The 15,743-nt window shown below is 43.2% G+C and overlaps 1 protein-coding gene and 1 long non-coding RNA gene across 4 annotated transcripts in view; both read right to left on the reverse strand.

The window, feature by feature from the left end:
* The window catches only part of LOC134454022 (adhesion G protein-coupled receptor E3-like), a 54,506-nt gene extending 49,303 nt beyond the window's left edge, over nucleotides 1-5,203 (reverse strand). Inside the window, exons 1-9 of one of the 2 annotated variants that reach the window (XM_063204775.1) lie at nucleotides 5,063-5,203; nucleotides 4,411-4,524; nucleotides 4,108-4,289; nucleotides 3,314-3,475; nucleotides 2,275-2,481; nucleotides 1,860-2,092; nucleotides 1,392-1,458; nucleotides 688-773; nucleotides 262-424 (exon numbers count right to left, since the gene is read on the reverse strand). In XM_063204775.1, coding sequence (XP_063060845.1) covers nucleotides 262-424; nucleotides 688-773; nucleotides 1,392-1,458; nucleotides 1,860-2,092; nucleotides 2,275-2,481; nucleotides 3,314-3,475; nucleotides 4,108-4,289; nucleotides 4,411-4,453 — 1,143 coding nt within the window. In that variant the 5' untranslated portion in view covers nucleotides 4,454-4,524; nucleotides 5,063-5,203. The remainder of the gene's footprint in view (nucleotides 1-261; nucleotides 425-687; nucleotides 774-1,391; nucleotides 1,459-1,859; nucleotides 2,093-2,274; nucleotides 2,482-3,313; nucleotides 3,476-4,107; nucleotides 4,290-4,410; nucleotides 4,525-5,062) is intronic. The other variant, XM_063204767.1, reaches the window with a different exon arrangement.
* Nucleotides 5,204-12,668: 7,465 nt separating this feature from the next.
* LOC134454048 (uncharacterized) lies at nucleotides 12,669-15,069 on the reverse strand. Of its 2 annotated transcripts, XR_010035784.1 has the most exons (6): nucleotides 14,878-15,069; nucleotides 14,530-14,619; nucleotides 14,036-14,124; nucleotides 13,469-13,608; nucleotides 12,965-13,102; nucleotides 12,669-12,840 (listed from the first exon to the last, which is right to left on the reverse strand). It is a non-coding gene; the product is annotated as an uncharacterized LOC134454048 (long non-coding RNA). The 2 variants fall into 2 exon arrangements; XR_010035782.1 differs by lacking the exon at nucleotides 14,036-14,124.
* Between the last annotated feature and the right edge of the window lie 674 nt (nucleotides 15,070-15,743).

Here is a 15,743-nt window from a genome sequence, read left to right on the forward strand (position 1 = left end):
GTGTTCCTTTATTTGATATGGAAGGAGGAAACAAGTGGGGATAAATAGAGACATGGATGAGGAAATAACCTCCGGTCTGAATTGACAGTTTTACCAAATTAAATTAAATTACAAAAGCAAAAGAGTTGAGGATAATTAATAAATAGCATCAAAGTAGCATCAAAAGAGGAAAAAGCCCACATGGCAACTACACAAAACAGCTCTTTGTCAACCTTTTGAAAAAACAATGCCAATAGCAAAGGGTCTATAGAAAATTGTTACCTCCTGGTTGAGAACACAGTGTAGCAGGAAGATGAAGGTGCCCTGCTGGCTGCTGAGGACATGGAAGACGATATCCAAAGCCTTGTTGTCTGTGACAAAGAATCCCAGAATCCAGGGAGCACCAATGATCACTGACTGCATGAGGGTTTTAAACACCAATGTTCTGCATGGTGGAAAAGGACATTCTTCATTAACGCCAAGATTCTACAGTACGTGAAGGAAAGAAACATTCTTGATGCATTCTAAACACTAACATTCTACAAGGAAGAAACGAACATTGATGATATATTCTACATGGAGGAAAAAGAACATGGCTGAGGAAGTGGTTTTGCTCTAACAGCATGGAGCATGTTTTAACAGTTGATTATGAAATGAGAAATGAAATTACTTCTTAACTTTCGCCAAAAAAAATGTTTTTATGATCACCTGTTTAGTTTGGCATTGGCATGCTGCATCTTTGATATGGCGCTGCGCAGGTAGATGAGAATGATGAAGAAGAGGATGGTGTTCATCTAGTTTGGATAAACAGTGGAAGAGATGCACAAATTACACACACAGGTCTCGACACACAGGTCTGGTCTTCTTTTATGAACTGGGAACAGGTTTAGTCTTCTTTTGTGACAGCTGTATTTTAGACTAATTTATTTTGATTTTCAAAAAGATGAACATAGAATGATTGCGAAACTAAATGGGTACTACACAGGTCTGGCAAGTCAGAAATACATAGGCCTACATACATGAGACTATACACAGTTTAATCCTCAAGTGCCAGTAAAATATTAAACAAATGCTGTGCTTAACGTTCACCCATTCACACTGACATTCACACACCGGTGGCAATGGCTGCCACACAGGGTACCACCCTGCCACCAGGAGCAACTTAGGGTTAAGTATCTTGATCAAGGACACATCGATGGGGTCAGGTAGAGCAGGGCTGGAACCTGCAACCTTCTGGTTGCCGAACGGTTCCTCTGCCACCTGAACCACCACCGCAGATTAATAATTAACTAACAATTATAATAATAATAATAATAAATGTGAGTACATTTAATACATTGAATGAATACATTTAAAATATATGCATAGACAAATAAATACAGTATAGTATTGTATAATCAAACCCAACATACCCCAAGCACACAGCACACAGGACCAAGAAAACTCCACATGAAACCGTTGTCAAATTTCAACCAGCACCTAAAGACCAAGACCAGATAGGCAAGGCTACAATTATTACTTTATATTCTTATTCAAAGACCTACTTGTTCAGTTATGTTTTGTGATTGGCTGATAGCCATTGTAAATTGAACATTACAACACAGATAGTTCTACTGCCGCTTTAATAAACAATTCCACATCATTCCGCATCATTCCACTGCAGTTGTTCGGTTTATTAGTTTACAATTCCAGAGGGGCATTCCAATAGGCCAGTTCAGTGGTAAATTATGATAAATTAACCTTTAGGGAGTTTTAAATCATATAAAAGAAGAGCCTGGCGCCTTCGTTTTCATTATTAGCAGGTGTATCATTGTTGAAGGTTAACTTGTGGAATATGCTCCTGGATACTCTTTTTGAAATCATGAATAAATATTGCTTACTTGTCACTCCCGTAACCCTCAGGCACCAGCCCTGCTGAAATGGCAACAACAGCAAAGGGAGCTCCGTAACCAACCAGACACTGATATCCCCAGTGAGGTCCGCTGTTCTGGGCGGATCTGAATTCTTTGAGTCTCAGCACTGAGCGCAGGAGCCAGATGGTCTCCAGGAACATCCAAGCAAAGGAGCTGAGGAACAGGACGTGGAGGACTCCTGACAGCACTGAGCAAACCACCTGCACAGAGAACCAACATGCTGATTTGAAATCTATTTGTGCTTTGGAATATACTGTCACAACTGGGTACAGGGTGGTGTCGTCAAGATCCAAAAACTAAGCTTGACAGAATATTACGTCTAATGATAGATAATATATTTTCTTTAATTTCCCAGGCTGCTGAACCATACGTTTCTAAGCACCTTGTGAGGGCTGATGAGGTGGATGAACTCTTGCACGAGCAGGAAGAGGAGATGGGACAGCAGCAGACTGGCACAGAGGTTCACGCGAGCTGGAGTTGCCACGGTAGTCTTCTTATGGCAGAGGGCAAAGGTCAGCAACGCCAGGGTCAGGGAGCCCAAGCCAACAGCCACAAGGATCCTGTTCAAAAGCGTCATTGCCTGTTCTGGCTACACATGGACATATGAAGAGGACAATAAGGTCTCATCATGTACATACCATGTTCATCAGCTCCATAATGTTATCGGCTACATGTACGCAAAGGTGTCAAATGTATAAGTAAAAGTTAAGAAACAAAACAGTGTCCTTCAAACACAGGTAACTTATATGAGCCATTACAGCCAGTGTGCTTGTCTTAACATAAGTTGACCTCTCTTTTACTTTTACCCTCAACATCTCTGCTTGTGCAGTCAAGATTATAGATACACCAGACATAACTTGACATACAGAAACTGTAACTGCATACCATTCATTTGTCTTGCTGACTGTGCTGTTGATATCCAAAACCTTCCCTCATGCTTGCTACCACAGAGGAGAACTTGTCATAGATATCAAACACCAGATGTCTTGCTGACTACCCCTCTCCATTGAAGCACAATAGACTTTATTATTTGTACATGGGTAAGTCTGAAGGCACAAGGCTGAACACCATGAGTGCATTACAATATGCGGCCTTGCATCCTGCACTTGTGCTTGTTTCCTCGCCCCGCCTCCTGGCCCCTCCTCCGTGGAGAAATCGTAGAGTTTCCCAGCTGTCGGCCTAGCCACAACAACTTTTGAGGGACTGTTTTTCATTCACCGTCCCAATTGCAAATGAGAAGAAGGCTTTACAATTGAGCTTTTGCAAGATATTGAATTATAATGCTGTGGTCAGTGATGTCATCATGACATATTACTTCCTGGTACAAGGAGACCAGCACAAGTGGAGGAGGCAAGGTCGCATATTGTAACGCACTCCATGTCCCTTGTATGCATATCAAGGAGGACATTAATCTTACTCACCTCTGGAGGGCGCTCGGTCTGCATGATCAAACTGAAGGTGGAGAAGTGCACACATGTGCAGATGGTGTGGGTGGAGTTGGTGTCGGTCACATCACAGCCGTCCACCAACCAGGCGCTGCCATTCCAGTAGACACAGGACATCTGGCCCAGTGGATCCGCCTCCTGGGGACAAGGAAAATAGTCAATAGCATTTAATTCAAGACGTTCAATCCCTCTAAACTTGTTGCCAGTTGTAGAATTGGAGCTCAATTCAAGAGAGACTGTAATTACAGAATTGAGCTTGATTTGGTTGACTGACATAGCCTGGCTATCATGACTGCAAGGCTTTTTTCTTTTTTAGAATTATTGATGTTTGCTTTGTCCAGCCACATTCAGAGGCTTTGATAGATAGAGGTTTAAAAAAGAATGTCTACCATTTTCCACATGTTATTGTCTTTCTCATGCTACCCTTCACTTGTCAGTGCCCAACAACACATGTTGTTGTTGTTGTTTTTTTGTTTTTTTAGTTTAGCCCTTTTCGATAAATCAGATGAAAAACCTGTTTAACCCCTTTTTGCAGAGTCTATGTTATCACATTAATGTCACCAAAATTGCAACGACCAAGTCTTAATCTATTACGTAAACCTCTCAGTAATAAATGAATGAGTCTGACTGGCTTAATTCTTATTCAATTTGAATCTGTGTAGTAAGAACAAAGTAAGACTTTGCATGTAAGGCAAAATGGGGCCATACTGATAGACCTACTACATCATTGTCCTACAGTAACATACAGTAGCATTGTCTGGATTACTGACCTGACTGTGTTTAATTGTGAATTTAGCTGGGCTTTTTAATGCTTTGTTGTGGGTTTTGGGCAGGGAGGCTGACAAAACAGGTGACATCATGGTCTTCACTGTGGCATTGATGGAGTGGAAAAAGTCTGCGTGCAAAATGGAACTCATCGTCTTGAGGGTTGTCAAGGCAACAGCTGCCGATCCTGACAGGAAAAACATTTAGCTACTTCAGTTAGATCTGACATTACCACAGTAACTGCAACCGATTACTCCATGATACCACCTGTGCACAATATACCCCAATGATTCAAAAGCTATACCCACCATTGTTGTTTTTTGCAATGCCTATGAGGTCTATATCCAACATTATGTTTTCATTTTCAACTTTGGAGATGTCTTTCTCAGTGGTGTTTTTTCCAATGGCAAACGTGTTAACATCTGAAAGAAGAAGAAGAAAAAATACAATATATCATCCCAGTTGTCTTTTAAAGATAAGTCCACCCTACGTTTTGAGAGAACTGTAGAGATAAGTGAAAGAGAATTTGACTGCACTTGGCTGCACTGTTTTTGTTTAGCCTGACTCCCTGCTCTGAACAATGGTGAGGGAGTATAGAGGAAGGAAAGAGAGGTAGAGGAAGGAAAGAGAGGTAGAGGAAGAGTCAAAGATGCAGGACAGGGAGTGTGTTTACACCTATGGGTATGGATGAAAGAGGCGGCACCTGCTGCATGGTCTTGGCTGAATCCCTGCTCTGAGGGAAGTTGAGGGAGAGGTAGAGAGAGTGGGATATGGATGAAAGAGACTACACCAGTGGTTTTGATAATGATTGACTCCCTGCTCTGAGGAAAGGTAAAGGAGAGTTAGACAAAGGGGGCGATGCATGAAAGATAGTCTTCGCTGACTGATTCCCTACTCCGAGGAAAGATAAAGGAGAGTGACAATATGGCAGCGATGCATGAAAGAGAGTCTTCGATGCACCTGTGGTGTTGGTTTTCACTGACTTCCTGCTCTGCGTTGGGGTCGGCTTCACCAGCGTCCCAACCAGCTTCTCTGAGGAGTCCAGCACGTTATTGGCTGCAGCCACCAACTCCTCCGGACTGGCCCCCTCAGACACCTCGGGCAGGGTGGTCTCCAAACTCTGCAGCAGAGACTCCACTTCCTGCAGCACAAAACGTTTTACTCTATCTGAAGTGAGGAAAATCTCCAAGTGCTGAGGAATTGTAGAAAAAACTCTTTGGCGAACAAAGCATCATCAAAAGGGATGATGTTGAAGTAGGGTGACCAAATTGTCCGTATTTTCCGGGACAGCCCCTCCCCTCAACTATCCAACCTACCATCCTCGCGCAGCACCCATCTCTTCAACTCGCTGACCAAAGAAACTCAAGAGAAAGAACAATCTCATGGCGGGGAATGCATTGGCCACGGTGTAGTACGGGGGCGTTGCCTGAGGACACGAGTGGATGGAAAATTAACTCCCTTGCGCATGGTCATTGGTCATCCATCCACGATGGATGCCATTTTCGTACTCCGTAATTTGTGGCCAAGTAACGGCAGCTGTTGGTCAGCAGTAATTGCTGGGGGTAATTAAGGACAGCTGACAGACATTCACGCTGTCCTATGACCTGTTCCACAGTGAATAACATTTCCGTACTCCCCTCGCCATCATTTCCTACTACGCTGTTATGACGTGAGTAAGCCCTCTTGTCTCAAGCCTCTTTGTCGCTGACTCCCCGCCTCCATGGAGAAAACAATCAAGTCGGCATTTAAAGTGGTGGTTCGCTATTTTAGACATTAAGCCCTGTTTGTGTGACTTCTGGGGTGAAGTAGAGATGTTCTCATCACAATTTTGACATTTGGTGCTGAACGGAGCATTTGGGTATCCAAGACTGCAGCCCCCCCACCTTTACATTGACTCCAATAGAGCACTCCAGCAATCGATTATAAAATGGCATTAAACTTTTGTTTGAGAAGACATGGAACTCACCGTGTGGTCAGTGGTAGACAGCGATAAATTGACCCGAAAATTGCAGCGAAATATGCCTTCTAACTGTTGTTTAGCATTTGGCGGACCTATTTTTCCCCAGACGCTGTTGAATAGTAGACATCCAGCCAGTAGGTAGCGATAGTGTGTTGTTTGTGTAGACATCAAGGAGCGAGGTAGAACGGCTATCTTTGAGCGGGACTGGCTACAAAAAATACAGCTTGCATACAAACCATAGATAGTAACGTAAACAAACGCACCCCCATTTCCGGTCGCGCGCAGTAATACTAGTCAAGCCAATACAATCAATGAAGACGGACAATAATGATAATATATCTTCTCTGGAAGCGTATTTCGCAGTGATTTTCGAGCCAACGTATCGCTGCCCACCTTTGACCACTCGGTGAGTTTCATGTCTCTGCAAACGAAAGTTTAATGCCATTTTATGATCGATTGCTTGAGTGCTTCATTGGAGTCAATGTAAAGGTGGGGGGGCTGCAGTCTTGAATACCCAAATGCTCCGTTCAGCACCAAATGTCAAAATTATGATGAGAACATCTCTACTTCACCCCAGAAGTCACACAAACAGGGCTTAATGTCTAAAATAGCGAACCACCACTTTAAATACTAGGCCGAAGTCAGGGTGAAGGGGTCCGTTTCTCGATTCTTGTCGTCGCTGACCGTCTTAAAGGGACAGTTTGGTCAATTTCAACATGCAGTTGTATTGCTCACGCTACCCTTGACTTGTCAGTACCTGGTGATGCCACATTTTTCGGCTCAGCCCTTTCCTAGATATGAGCAATTCTAATGGGGGCAGCGTTTGTTTACATTTTTAAAAAATGAAACATAGGCCAACTCCAAATATTTTCCCAAAAGGTACTGCTGTTTGCTAGTTGTCTGCTGATGTTTTATAACATTTTGGATGTTTTTGGGAATAAATAAAAATGTTTTTTTGAAATGTAAACAAAGAGCTGCCCCCATTACAATGACCAGGATCTCGGAAATGGCTGAAGAAGAAGAAAAAAAAATCTCAGGCACTGACAAGTCCAGGGTAGTGTGAGCATTACAACTGCATGTTGAAATTGACCAAACTGTCCCTTTAACACCGTCTTGAAAACCGCCTTAGGGGTCTTACACACCAGGGCGGTAGAGTGCGCAGAACAGCCGCATTTTTTACCGGCGTCGGTGAAAATACATTGAAACATATCTGTCCTTACACACCAACGCCGCGCTGCATTTGGAAAATAGAACTCGAGCGTATTTTTCACGCCGGCGACCGGCGGTGTCTCATTCAAATGAATGGCAAAGTAGCATGCTAGCTTTCGCTGTGGGGAGGGTTTTGAATAGGACTGGCCGCGCACACCGATGCTGTCAGTGTGAAAGGCAGAGAAAAACAAGGCGGCCGAAACTAAGCAGAAAGACCGTGTTCGTCCCGCGACCGTTCCGTTCCGCCTGGGTATGTTTTGGCCCTTACCATACCCTTGGGGAGAGAGAGTTAAGTCGCTCTTACGAAGGACTTTGCTAATGACGATAGCAAAGACACTTTCGAGAAACAGACCCCAGAGCTGCCATCTCACTTCAGACTAACTCAGCTTCTAACAACAGTTTTATGTTTTGGAAAGGATGCTCGCATTTCATTACCTCGCTCCAATAATGAGTCATCACCATAACTTAACGTTGTAGACTATCAGGAGACTTGACTATAACTTTCATATAGTCAGTTAATGTGCATCACGTAGACTGGGATGTAAACCCCAAATCACACAAATTGCACGCAAATTTCCCCAACATTAGGCTACAGCAATACAGTTAATTTGCTGTGCAATGTAATCTGGAGTAATATGGCGGCCGCAGATATCGGAAACACAACCAACTGTCACTCTAGTTTGTGTCAATGACGTTTGCTTCACATCTCGAGGCCAGAAGCACAAGGCAAAGGACGGGAGGAAACACAAAAATTGGGACACACAGACGTCATAAAACAGGTTGTAAAAATGTATTTGGTCTCCCTAGTTGAAGGGGCACTTCTTAATGTAGCATATTGGTGCGTGTGCCTTTAAGCCACAGCGGCAATTGGCTGTGGCGCGGTGTGTCATGTGAGTGAGGAGCACCAATTGCTAAGATTTCAGTTTCTTTTAAAAGTGCTACACCTGCTTCATTTTGGGGGCGGCTGGTCGATCATCATTTGGCTCTGTGTTCTGTTGTCACTGGAGAGCCCGTGCCCGTAGGCATCTGTATTCCCCGGGGATGTGGAAGCCCTCGTGGGGTTGTTTGGTCCTGCGGTGCGTCTTCTGACCAAGAGCGTAACCGCTTGAGTTTCTGCTGAAGTGCTGGCGTGGGCATTCTCTCTCAACTTCTCCCGGTAGGCTATGCCCCCGTTGTCCCTACGACTGGTTATATTTTAATCGTAAACATTCCTCTCACTGGCTGCATGCCCTCATCTTGTTCCAGGCAGCTGCTGTACCTAGCCTGTCCGTTTTACTGCTGTTGCCCTTGCTGCTGTCGGCGTAGGCGATCGGGTATGTTACACTCTCCACCATTTGCCTTCTAATTATTAAATATGTAGGCTGCCTAGTCATACTTTCCCCCAATGCCTTCTGTCTGCAGGTAGCCTGGGATCAACATATGTAGGGCCGACGGCCCTTGACGCGCTGCTGTTTTTGTTCTCCCGACAAGTATTGTGTACGAGTGTGTGCGTGTGGAGACTTGACGCGCGGTGCGCGCTTTGGAACTGTCCGTGGAGTGCGGTTGGAGAGTGTGTTTGGTGACGCGCGTTGAGCGCTGGGACTCTCAGTCGAGTGTGTGTGAATGCGTGTGTACGTGTGTGTTCTATTTCTTTTGTTTGGTTAATGTACGTTTGATTTCTGTTTTGTTTCTTATTGTATTGATGTATTGTGTGTTGGCCGTGTCGGGTACACCACACACCTGTAACTGGTCAGTAGGACCACCCTACAGTAGTTTCTCACGTGCAGTGCTCAGGCCCTATGCCGAGTGTAACTTTGTGTGCTGTGTTAATGATTTATTTCCATGCATGCCTATATTCAACTAGATGTGCTTGCTGTGCTGTGCTGTGTGTTACATCGTGTTAACTTTTTCTGAAGCTACTCAAAAGGGGAAACCTAAGCCAACTCATTATTGTGTGGTTACCTGTCCCGCACCAATGTACGTTTTGTTTATTTTATGGTCTTAAATAACATTGTATTTTATACCTCCTGACGTATTAAAAATAAGAAAGTAATTGTTCCCTGTAATCCTGTCTCTGTCGTTCCTTACGAACCTGCGTGCTTTGATGCACTAGTGAGTAATTCAATTTCCAGAGGGACTTTAGCGCCCTCTGGTGGCGTAGTCGGTTCATTGATTAAATAATATTTTTGTCAGTTCACCTGGTCATGCTACATAAGGAAGCATCAAGTAGATAGGTTGAAACCTCTCCATTTTGAGTGAGACCGTTTACTCCATGTTCAGAGTAAACATGGTTAAGTTATTCTTCAAAGAATATGAAGACGACCAGCAAATACCCCATAGTATTGATACTTTCAGACACACAAGAATACTTCATTGCTTCACTGATTTTGTTCACTTCACACCAGGGTTAGTAATCCTGGGCTGTCTTCAAAGTGTCCAGCACAGTCACACGTTATAAATTACAAAATTACCAAACAAATGAAGATGACCAACAAATGCCCTTTTCCTTCACTGATTTTGTTCACACCAGGATTAGTGATCCTGGGAGGTTTCCAAACTGGCCAGTAGAGAATCCATCTCCTGAATTGGCCAGGTGAAATGTCTCTAAGCTACAAAAATGACATTTATTTGCCAACAACTCAATCTTTAATGACCTGCATGAAAGAATACAGATCAACCAAACATCATCTGTTGAGGTGAAGTATAAGTACTTACTTTAGGTTGCAACACCGTGTCTTCTGTCATGTTTTTGATCACGTCTATGAGTTGCTGAGGATTAAAAGTGTATGTTTGTGTGAAAAAAATTGTGAATGTGAAGAATGTGATATTTCGAATTGTATGCATGAAGGTAGCCAAGGCTGGGACATACCTCCTTGTTTGGGTTGGTCAGAGCTGAAAAAAAGTGTAACATTATTAATTACTCAAATGTTTTTTGGGGGGTACTGTAGTAATTGTTTTTTGCTAACCTCAGATTTGTTTTGAGGAAAAACCTCACAATTGTTGGGAAAAATGGGTATCAGCACCCATAGTATTTGAAAAAAAGTACACAAGAAATCGCAAATCTCACCCTTAACTGTGAAGTTGACAGGATTGCTGAGAGTGGAGTTGAAGAGACGACCATTCACTGTTATTTCATACTGGCAGTCGTAGGATCCCGAGTGGCTACCATAAGCCTGAGGGATGGTGAAATCAACAGCAGATGTTGATCCCTGCTTTGCCTCTCTGTACGACCCAGACTGCTGCCGTAGGGTGAACGTCCCACCCAGGTGTTCAGTGGAGATGTTACAGGTCATCTGGACAGCCTGACCCCAGGCCGGTGTTTTCGTCTCAAGGGTGAGAACTGGCTTTGCCAGAGCAACTTGGAACAAAAATGGTCAAGGACACAGCTAATTATGTCAGTTATTACGTTACTGAATTTTATTTCATTATTACATTATTTACTTTTTTATCTCTAAGCAACTGGACCTCTTTTAAAGGTAGGGTTGGAGATCTTTGAAAAACGGTTCCTGTGAGCTATATTTTTGAAAATACACAGCCCGCCTCTCCCTTCAGCCCTCCCATCAAAGCCACGCCTTCAAAACACATGAACGCGCATGCAGTCTGTCAAGTGTTCGGATTATCCCGGGAACCCACGAGAGCTCACGAGGCGGGGGCGGGCTAGAAGCCTCGACAAATCGATTAGCCAAGCTAACTTCCAGCCATGGCACTGTCTCCGGCTAAGGTAAGAATGTTCAACATCACAATAAACGCACAGGCCGTCATGGTTGCCATTTCAAGAAATATTGATGACAGTAGATGTATACTAGATTAGTTATTGAACTTGACTTGATACGTGTTACTTAGATATCTCATTCTAACTTCCTAACACTGATGACAGATGCTATACCGTCATCCCTAGACAGTAGCCAGTAGCTACAGTACTGACACATGGATTTATTTTGACAGATGTGTACAGCAGTATACATTTTACTATTGTATTTATATATACCCGACACCACAATCCGTAGTGTTTTAGGCTATGACTTCAGATTTCACTTGGGTTGTCGCACGCGCAGACACAGGGACAGAGGGAGTAAAGAAAAACAACCGAACTGATCAACGCTAATGAAATTGTTTTGGCTGACGATATTTTCATATGCTTTAGACCTTCCACGACCACGAGAGCTCCAGCTCTGACTTTCCTGGCCCATCACACGACCTAACAGCCCAGTAGGACCGATGGCCAGAGATGGAGGAGGAGGAAGATAGACGCAGCAGAGGTCGGGGGTATTGATTAGGGAGACTCCAACAGAATTGACGCCCTGCTAACTGTAAGGATGTACATTCATCCCACAATAACATTGTCCTGACACTGCTGTATTCCTCCAGATGTGTAAGTATTGTAATGGATGTTATCACAACAGATGTACTCTATATCGCAACACGAGTAGGCTACACGAGTACACCTGTTGTGATAACCATTTACAATATTTCTACTCCTATGAGTAGTAGTGTGATATTACATGGTTGTAGGTACACAACACCAGTGGTAGTTCAAGTACATCCATAAAAGCCCATCTACTTCATACATCTGTGTAACCCCTGGCACAACACCAGTTTGTAAGAAATTGTCTGAAAACGTTGTATGCATACAATTGGCACATCTTTATTTATATACACAATAATGATTGCTTATGTCCATATTGGTCTTATTGTCAATAGAGTTATTTAGTCCCCATCATCAAATAGAAAATGCACTACATAAAATGTATTTATTGCTTTGCAGGCCTTGATTCAATCATTGAATTTGAAGCAATCCCATCGGTTACTGCAGCCCTGACCCGTGACCCCAGTTTGATGTTCGACCTGGCACATGACATCTGGTCCTCAGTCACAGCCCAGTAGCACAACCAACCTGGCGCCTCTGCGCAATCTGTAAGGAGATGCCCATGAACATTGAAAGGAAATGCTGTGGTGTTCTCAGTTTTGATGGAAGACTTTGGGCTGATGTAGGACCAGGTGAGACAAACGGTCTCTTCAGGCATGCAGCCTACAGACAGTATGGGGCACTTGAACAGGGCTGACGTTGTAATACACAGTACAATACCCAGGATAAGCCAGGGTTACCCTGCTCCACTAGAGCAATATAAAAGGTTTATACAGAGTACGGTATAAAACACACAAATCGGCAGTGTGCAGAGTTTTATTATTTTTCATTATCTGTAGGAGCATTCATCTGTACATTTATACATCTCACCTTTTTGGTTTGGAACCACGTTTGTCTTGTTACCATTGTTTTTTTTTCATACATAGAAAATAAATGCAACCTGTCAAATAATCTTCTGATTGTGGTTTTGTGGAATATATAAATTATGTAACCATGCATTTTCAGTCAGAGAATGAATATAAAAAAAAGCCACACAGTCAAATTGTGTCCACCAATATTTACTGTCATTGAAATTTATGGACAATTTAAACAATGTATTACACATGACACTAGATACATTACTTTATACTATATTTACAGTTGTCATTACCACACAAAAACTCTGGGAAGGTGGGTAAGTGCAGCAACTGTGAAGGGCCTAGTCTGAGGTTGGAGGCGTCTGTGCTGTAAAAAGATAAACAGAATTAGAAATCACATATCTGACAGTAGCTCCAGTGACATTTTAAATGCAAGTAACCTGGGTTGTTGGGGCAGGGACACCAAAAATAACTCCTTTATCTGGGCTCACCTGGTTGTGAGTGTCTGCGGTCAGCCATCCCTCTTAGGGTAGAAAGTCTTCTGCGCAGGACGGTGCCCTGAAGGACGGTTGACGTTCACAGTATGCAGCCTTCATGTCCTGGAACTTTTATTGTGCAATTTTCCATATCTGAAACAAGCAATATGTTAGACTATATTAGGGCTTCATTACATCAAATTACACAGCAGGGTTTTACAGGGTGTTGGCTACAGTCCCAGGACCAAAGTGGACTTGTGTGCCTTGCTCAAGTGCACTTCAGCTGTGGATGGAGGTGTAGGTAGGGAGAGGTAAGGATGGGATTTCAACCTGCTTCTCTCTGATCTTAGGACCACCTCTCACCATCAGGTGATGGCTGGCTGCTACCTCAAATTTCATTCATGGCCCAAGTTATGTTCTGTAATCAGCATTGTTTTTACCTTACACAAATACATGTAAATGCATTCAGCACCATGGGGGGCTGTGAAGACCTTTGAGAATATTTGCAGAACTACATACTGAATTGAGCCATCCGCCTTTCTCTTGGTTGGTGTGTTGAGATGGTGACTGCAGTCCAGGCTTCTTGGATCGGAGGAGAAAAGCTGTAGCTTTTACTGGCATAAGTATGTGGTTGTGGAAGGACCCTGTCTGCTGTTGACCTGAGGGAAAAAAGAGCACAAATTGCATATTAGCACAGAGCCCATGCTTAGACCATAGACATATAAATCATCTGGCACAATCTGCATGCAACCAACAGAACCTAGAAAGAGAAATATTAGCAGCAATACACAAAGGGGACAAGTATACAAAAAACATGCAAAGTGTTCTGATAAGGTGCATGGAGGTAGTCTGTGTTGATTCCAGCAACCTCAAAGACTGAAAAGTGTCCCAGTGTGTTGAATTGAAAACTTGGCGCGTGCGCGCGCACACATAGGAATATGATAATTTAGTCTAGTGTATCAATTACAACTACAGGATCTGTTCGCTTTTGTCAGATTGTTTTTCAAAGGCAGATCATTCCAAAAAGGATAGTAGTATCTGCAACTGGACGAAATTACACCCACAAACATGAATAAAATAAACTACCAGTGTGCGGTGATTCATTCTTCATTTACTTGGCAGCCTTGATATGTTGTGATACAGGAGCAAGGAACAGCTATGGAAAACACCACAACCTTGGAATGGACAAAGCAGAACATTTCAATATAACCAGGGTAAAACAAATAATGTACCGGCATCTCCATGTGATCATTCAGTGTAGCCATCACAATAAAGATCTGCCGTGTAGCCGTCATGGTCATTAGGTGGTATTTATCAAATGCAAAACTACTGTCTTCTCAAAAACGACATCAGCGAGTTAACATTACACTCACAATCATGTAAACATTTGAAAACCCAAGGCAATCTATTTTGCAATGCTGGAGCGGCGAACAGGTTGTGCTTGTGCTTGCTACTATTACCAGCGTCATACAACAGAGACGTACCAAAGCAAACCATGCAAACGATATATTTTTGTAAACCACTAGAAAGACATGGGCTTTGCTGGTCAAAGTAATGTGTGCGTAAACATGGCAGGTTACTACGGGGTGAATCCGTATTCAGTTACTGAACGCGGATGGAGAAGGGGTGCTTCTGTCCTCCCAGCTGGTTTGTCTGGCTCGTTCGCACAACTAGTAGCAAAACACACAAGAGTAACCGTCTGAGTTACACAGAGCAATTCTGAAAATGTGTTCATGTGCACAGAATAAATGCCACAGGGGGGAAAAACACAAAAAAAGCGATTGAGGTAGCAGCTATGTTAAGCAAGGTAGCAGCTAGATATGTTGGAGCTTGAGCTAATCCTCTGACCCCTCTCAATGGATACTTGCTTAAAAAAGACACCACTGTGTCCTAAACAAAATATTATACAGACAAATATATTACCTCACCTCTCGATTAGAAATATGGTCACCAAAGCGTATTTGAAGCCGCTGCCGTAGCCGACATCTGTGTCCAAGAGTGTCAGGCCCCATTTCAGCCCGTGTTGGAGTCTGGTCTTGCGAGTCCGATGACTATAATCCAAGGGAGTATGTTATCCTGACATGGTTAGTCCAGTGTTCCAAAAGCCAAAGTTATTCCTGTAGCTCTGGAAAAGCCACCAGAGTTTCCAAGTAGCTCAGCCTGCTGCTAACTGTCGTTACCTTGCTAGCCGAGTGATGATGAGCCTTGTCGCGTGTGCATGAATGATGGGGGCGGGGTCGGTCAAGTTCACGAGTCGGTGAACGCGCAGGGAGGAGGGGTGAGTGCTGGCGGTTGATGGACGTGTCAGAAACCAATAGAAGTGATGATGAGTATTACTTCTATTGGTTGCCGTTTTCTTCTGACTACGCCCTCTACACTGGACCAAAAGATTTCGTTTTTTTTCCAAACACTCTATTTCAATGGGTGCTATGGCGTCATGAGGAGTTTTTCAGATGATATGGTAAAAAGTGTGCCAGAAAAACATCTCCTATCCCATCTTTAAATCTATGTAGATCTTTTTTTGTAGATCTTAGAATAGTTAGCTTCATAAGGAATTGTGCTACATCTGCTGACAACTCAACTACAGTATTTATACCACACCATATACGATGTATTACATTTTGCGAACTTGGTCTTTATAGTGGTAAAAACAATTCCAACCAATACGTCGACACATGGTAGTCAAGTGGCATTTCATATTTCTTTAATATTCAAGTAACTCTTAACAACAATGAGAGTGACTGGCACACTTTCATTGTAATTGGGGGAATTGACTTGAGTGTAATTTAACTAA

The sequence above is a fragment of the Engraulis encrasicolus genome, chromosome 1 (genome assembly GCF_034702125.1).
Source record: "Engraulis encrasicolus isolate BLACKSEA-1 chromosome 1, IST_EnEncr_1.0, whole genome shotgun sequence".
Lineage (NCBI taxonomy): Eukaryota > Metazoa > Chordata > Actinopteri > Clupeiformes > Engraulidae > Engraulis > Engraulis encrasicolus.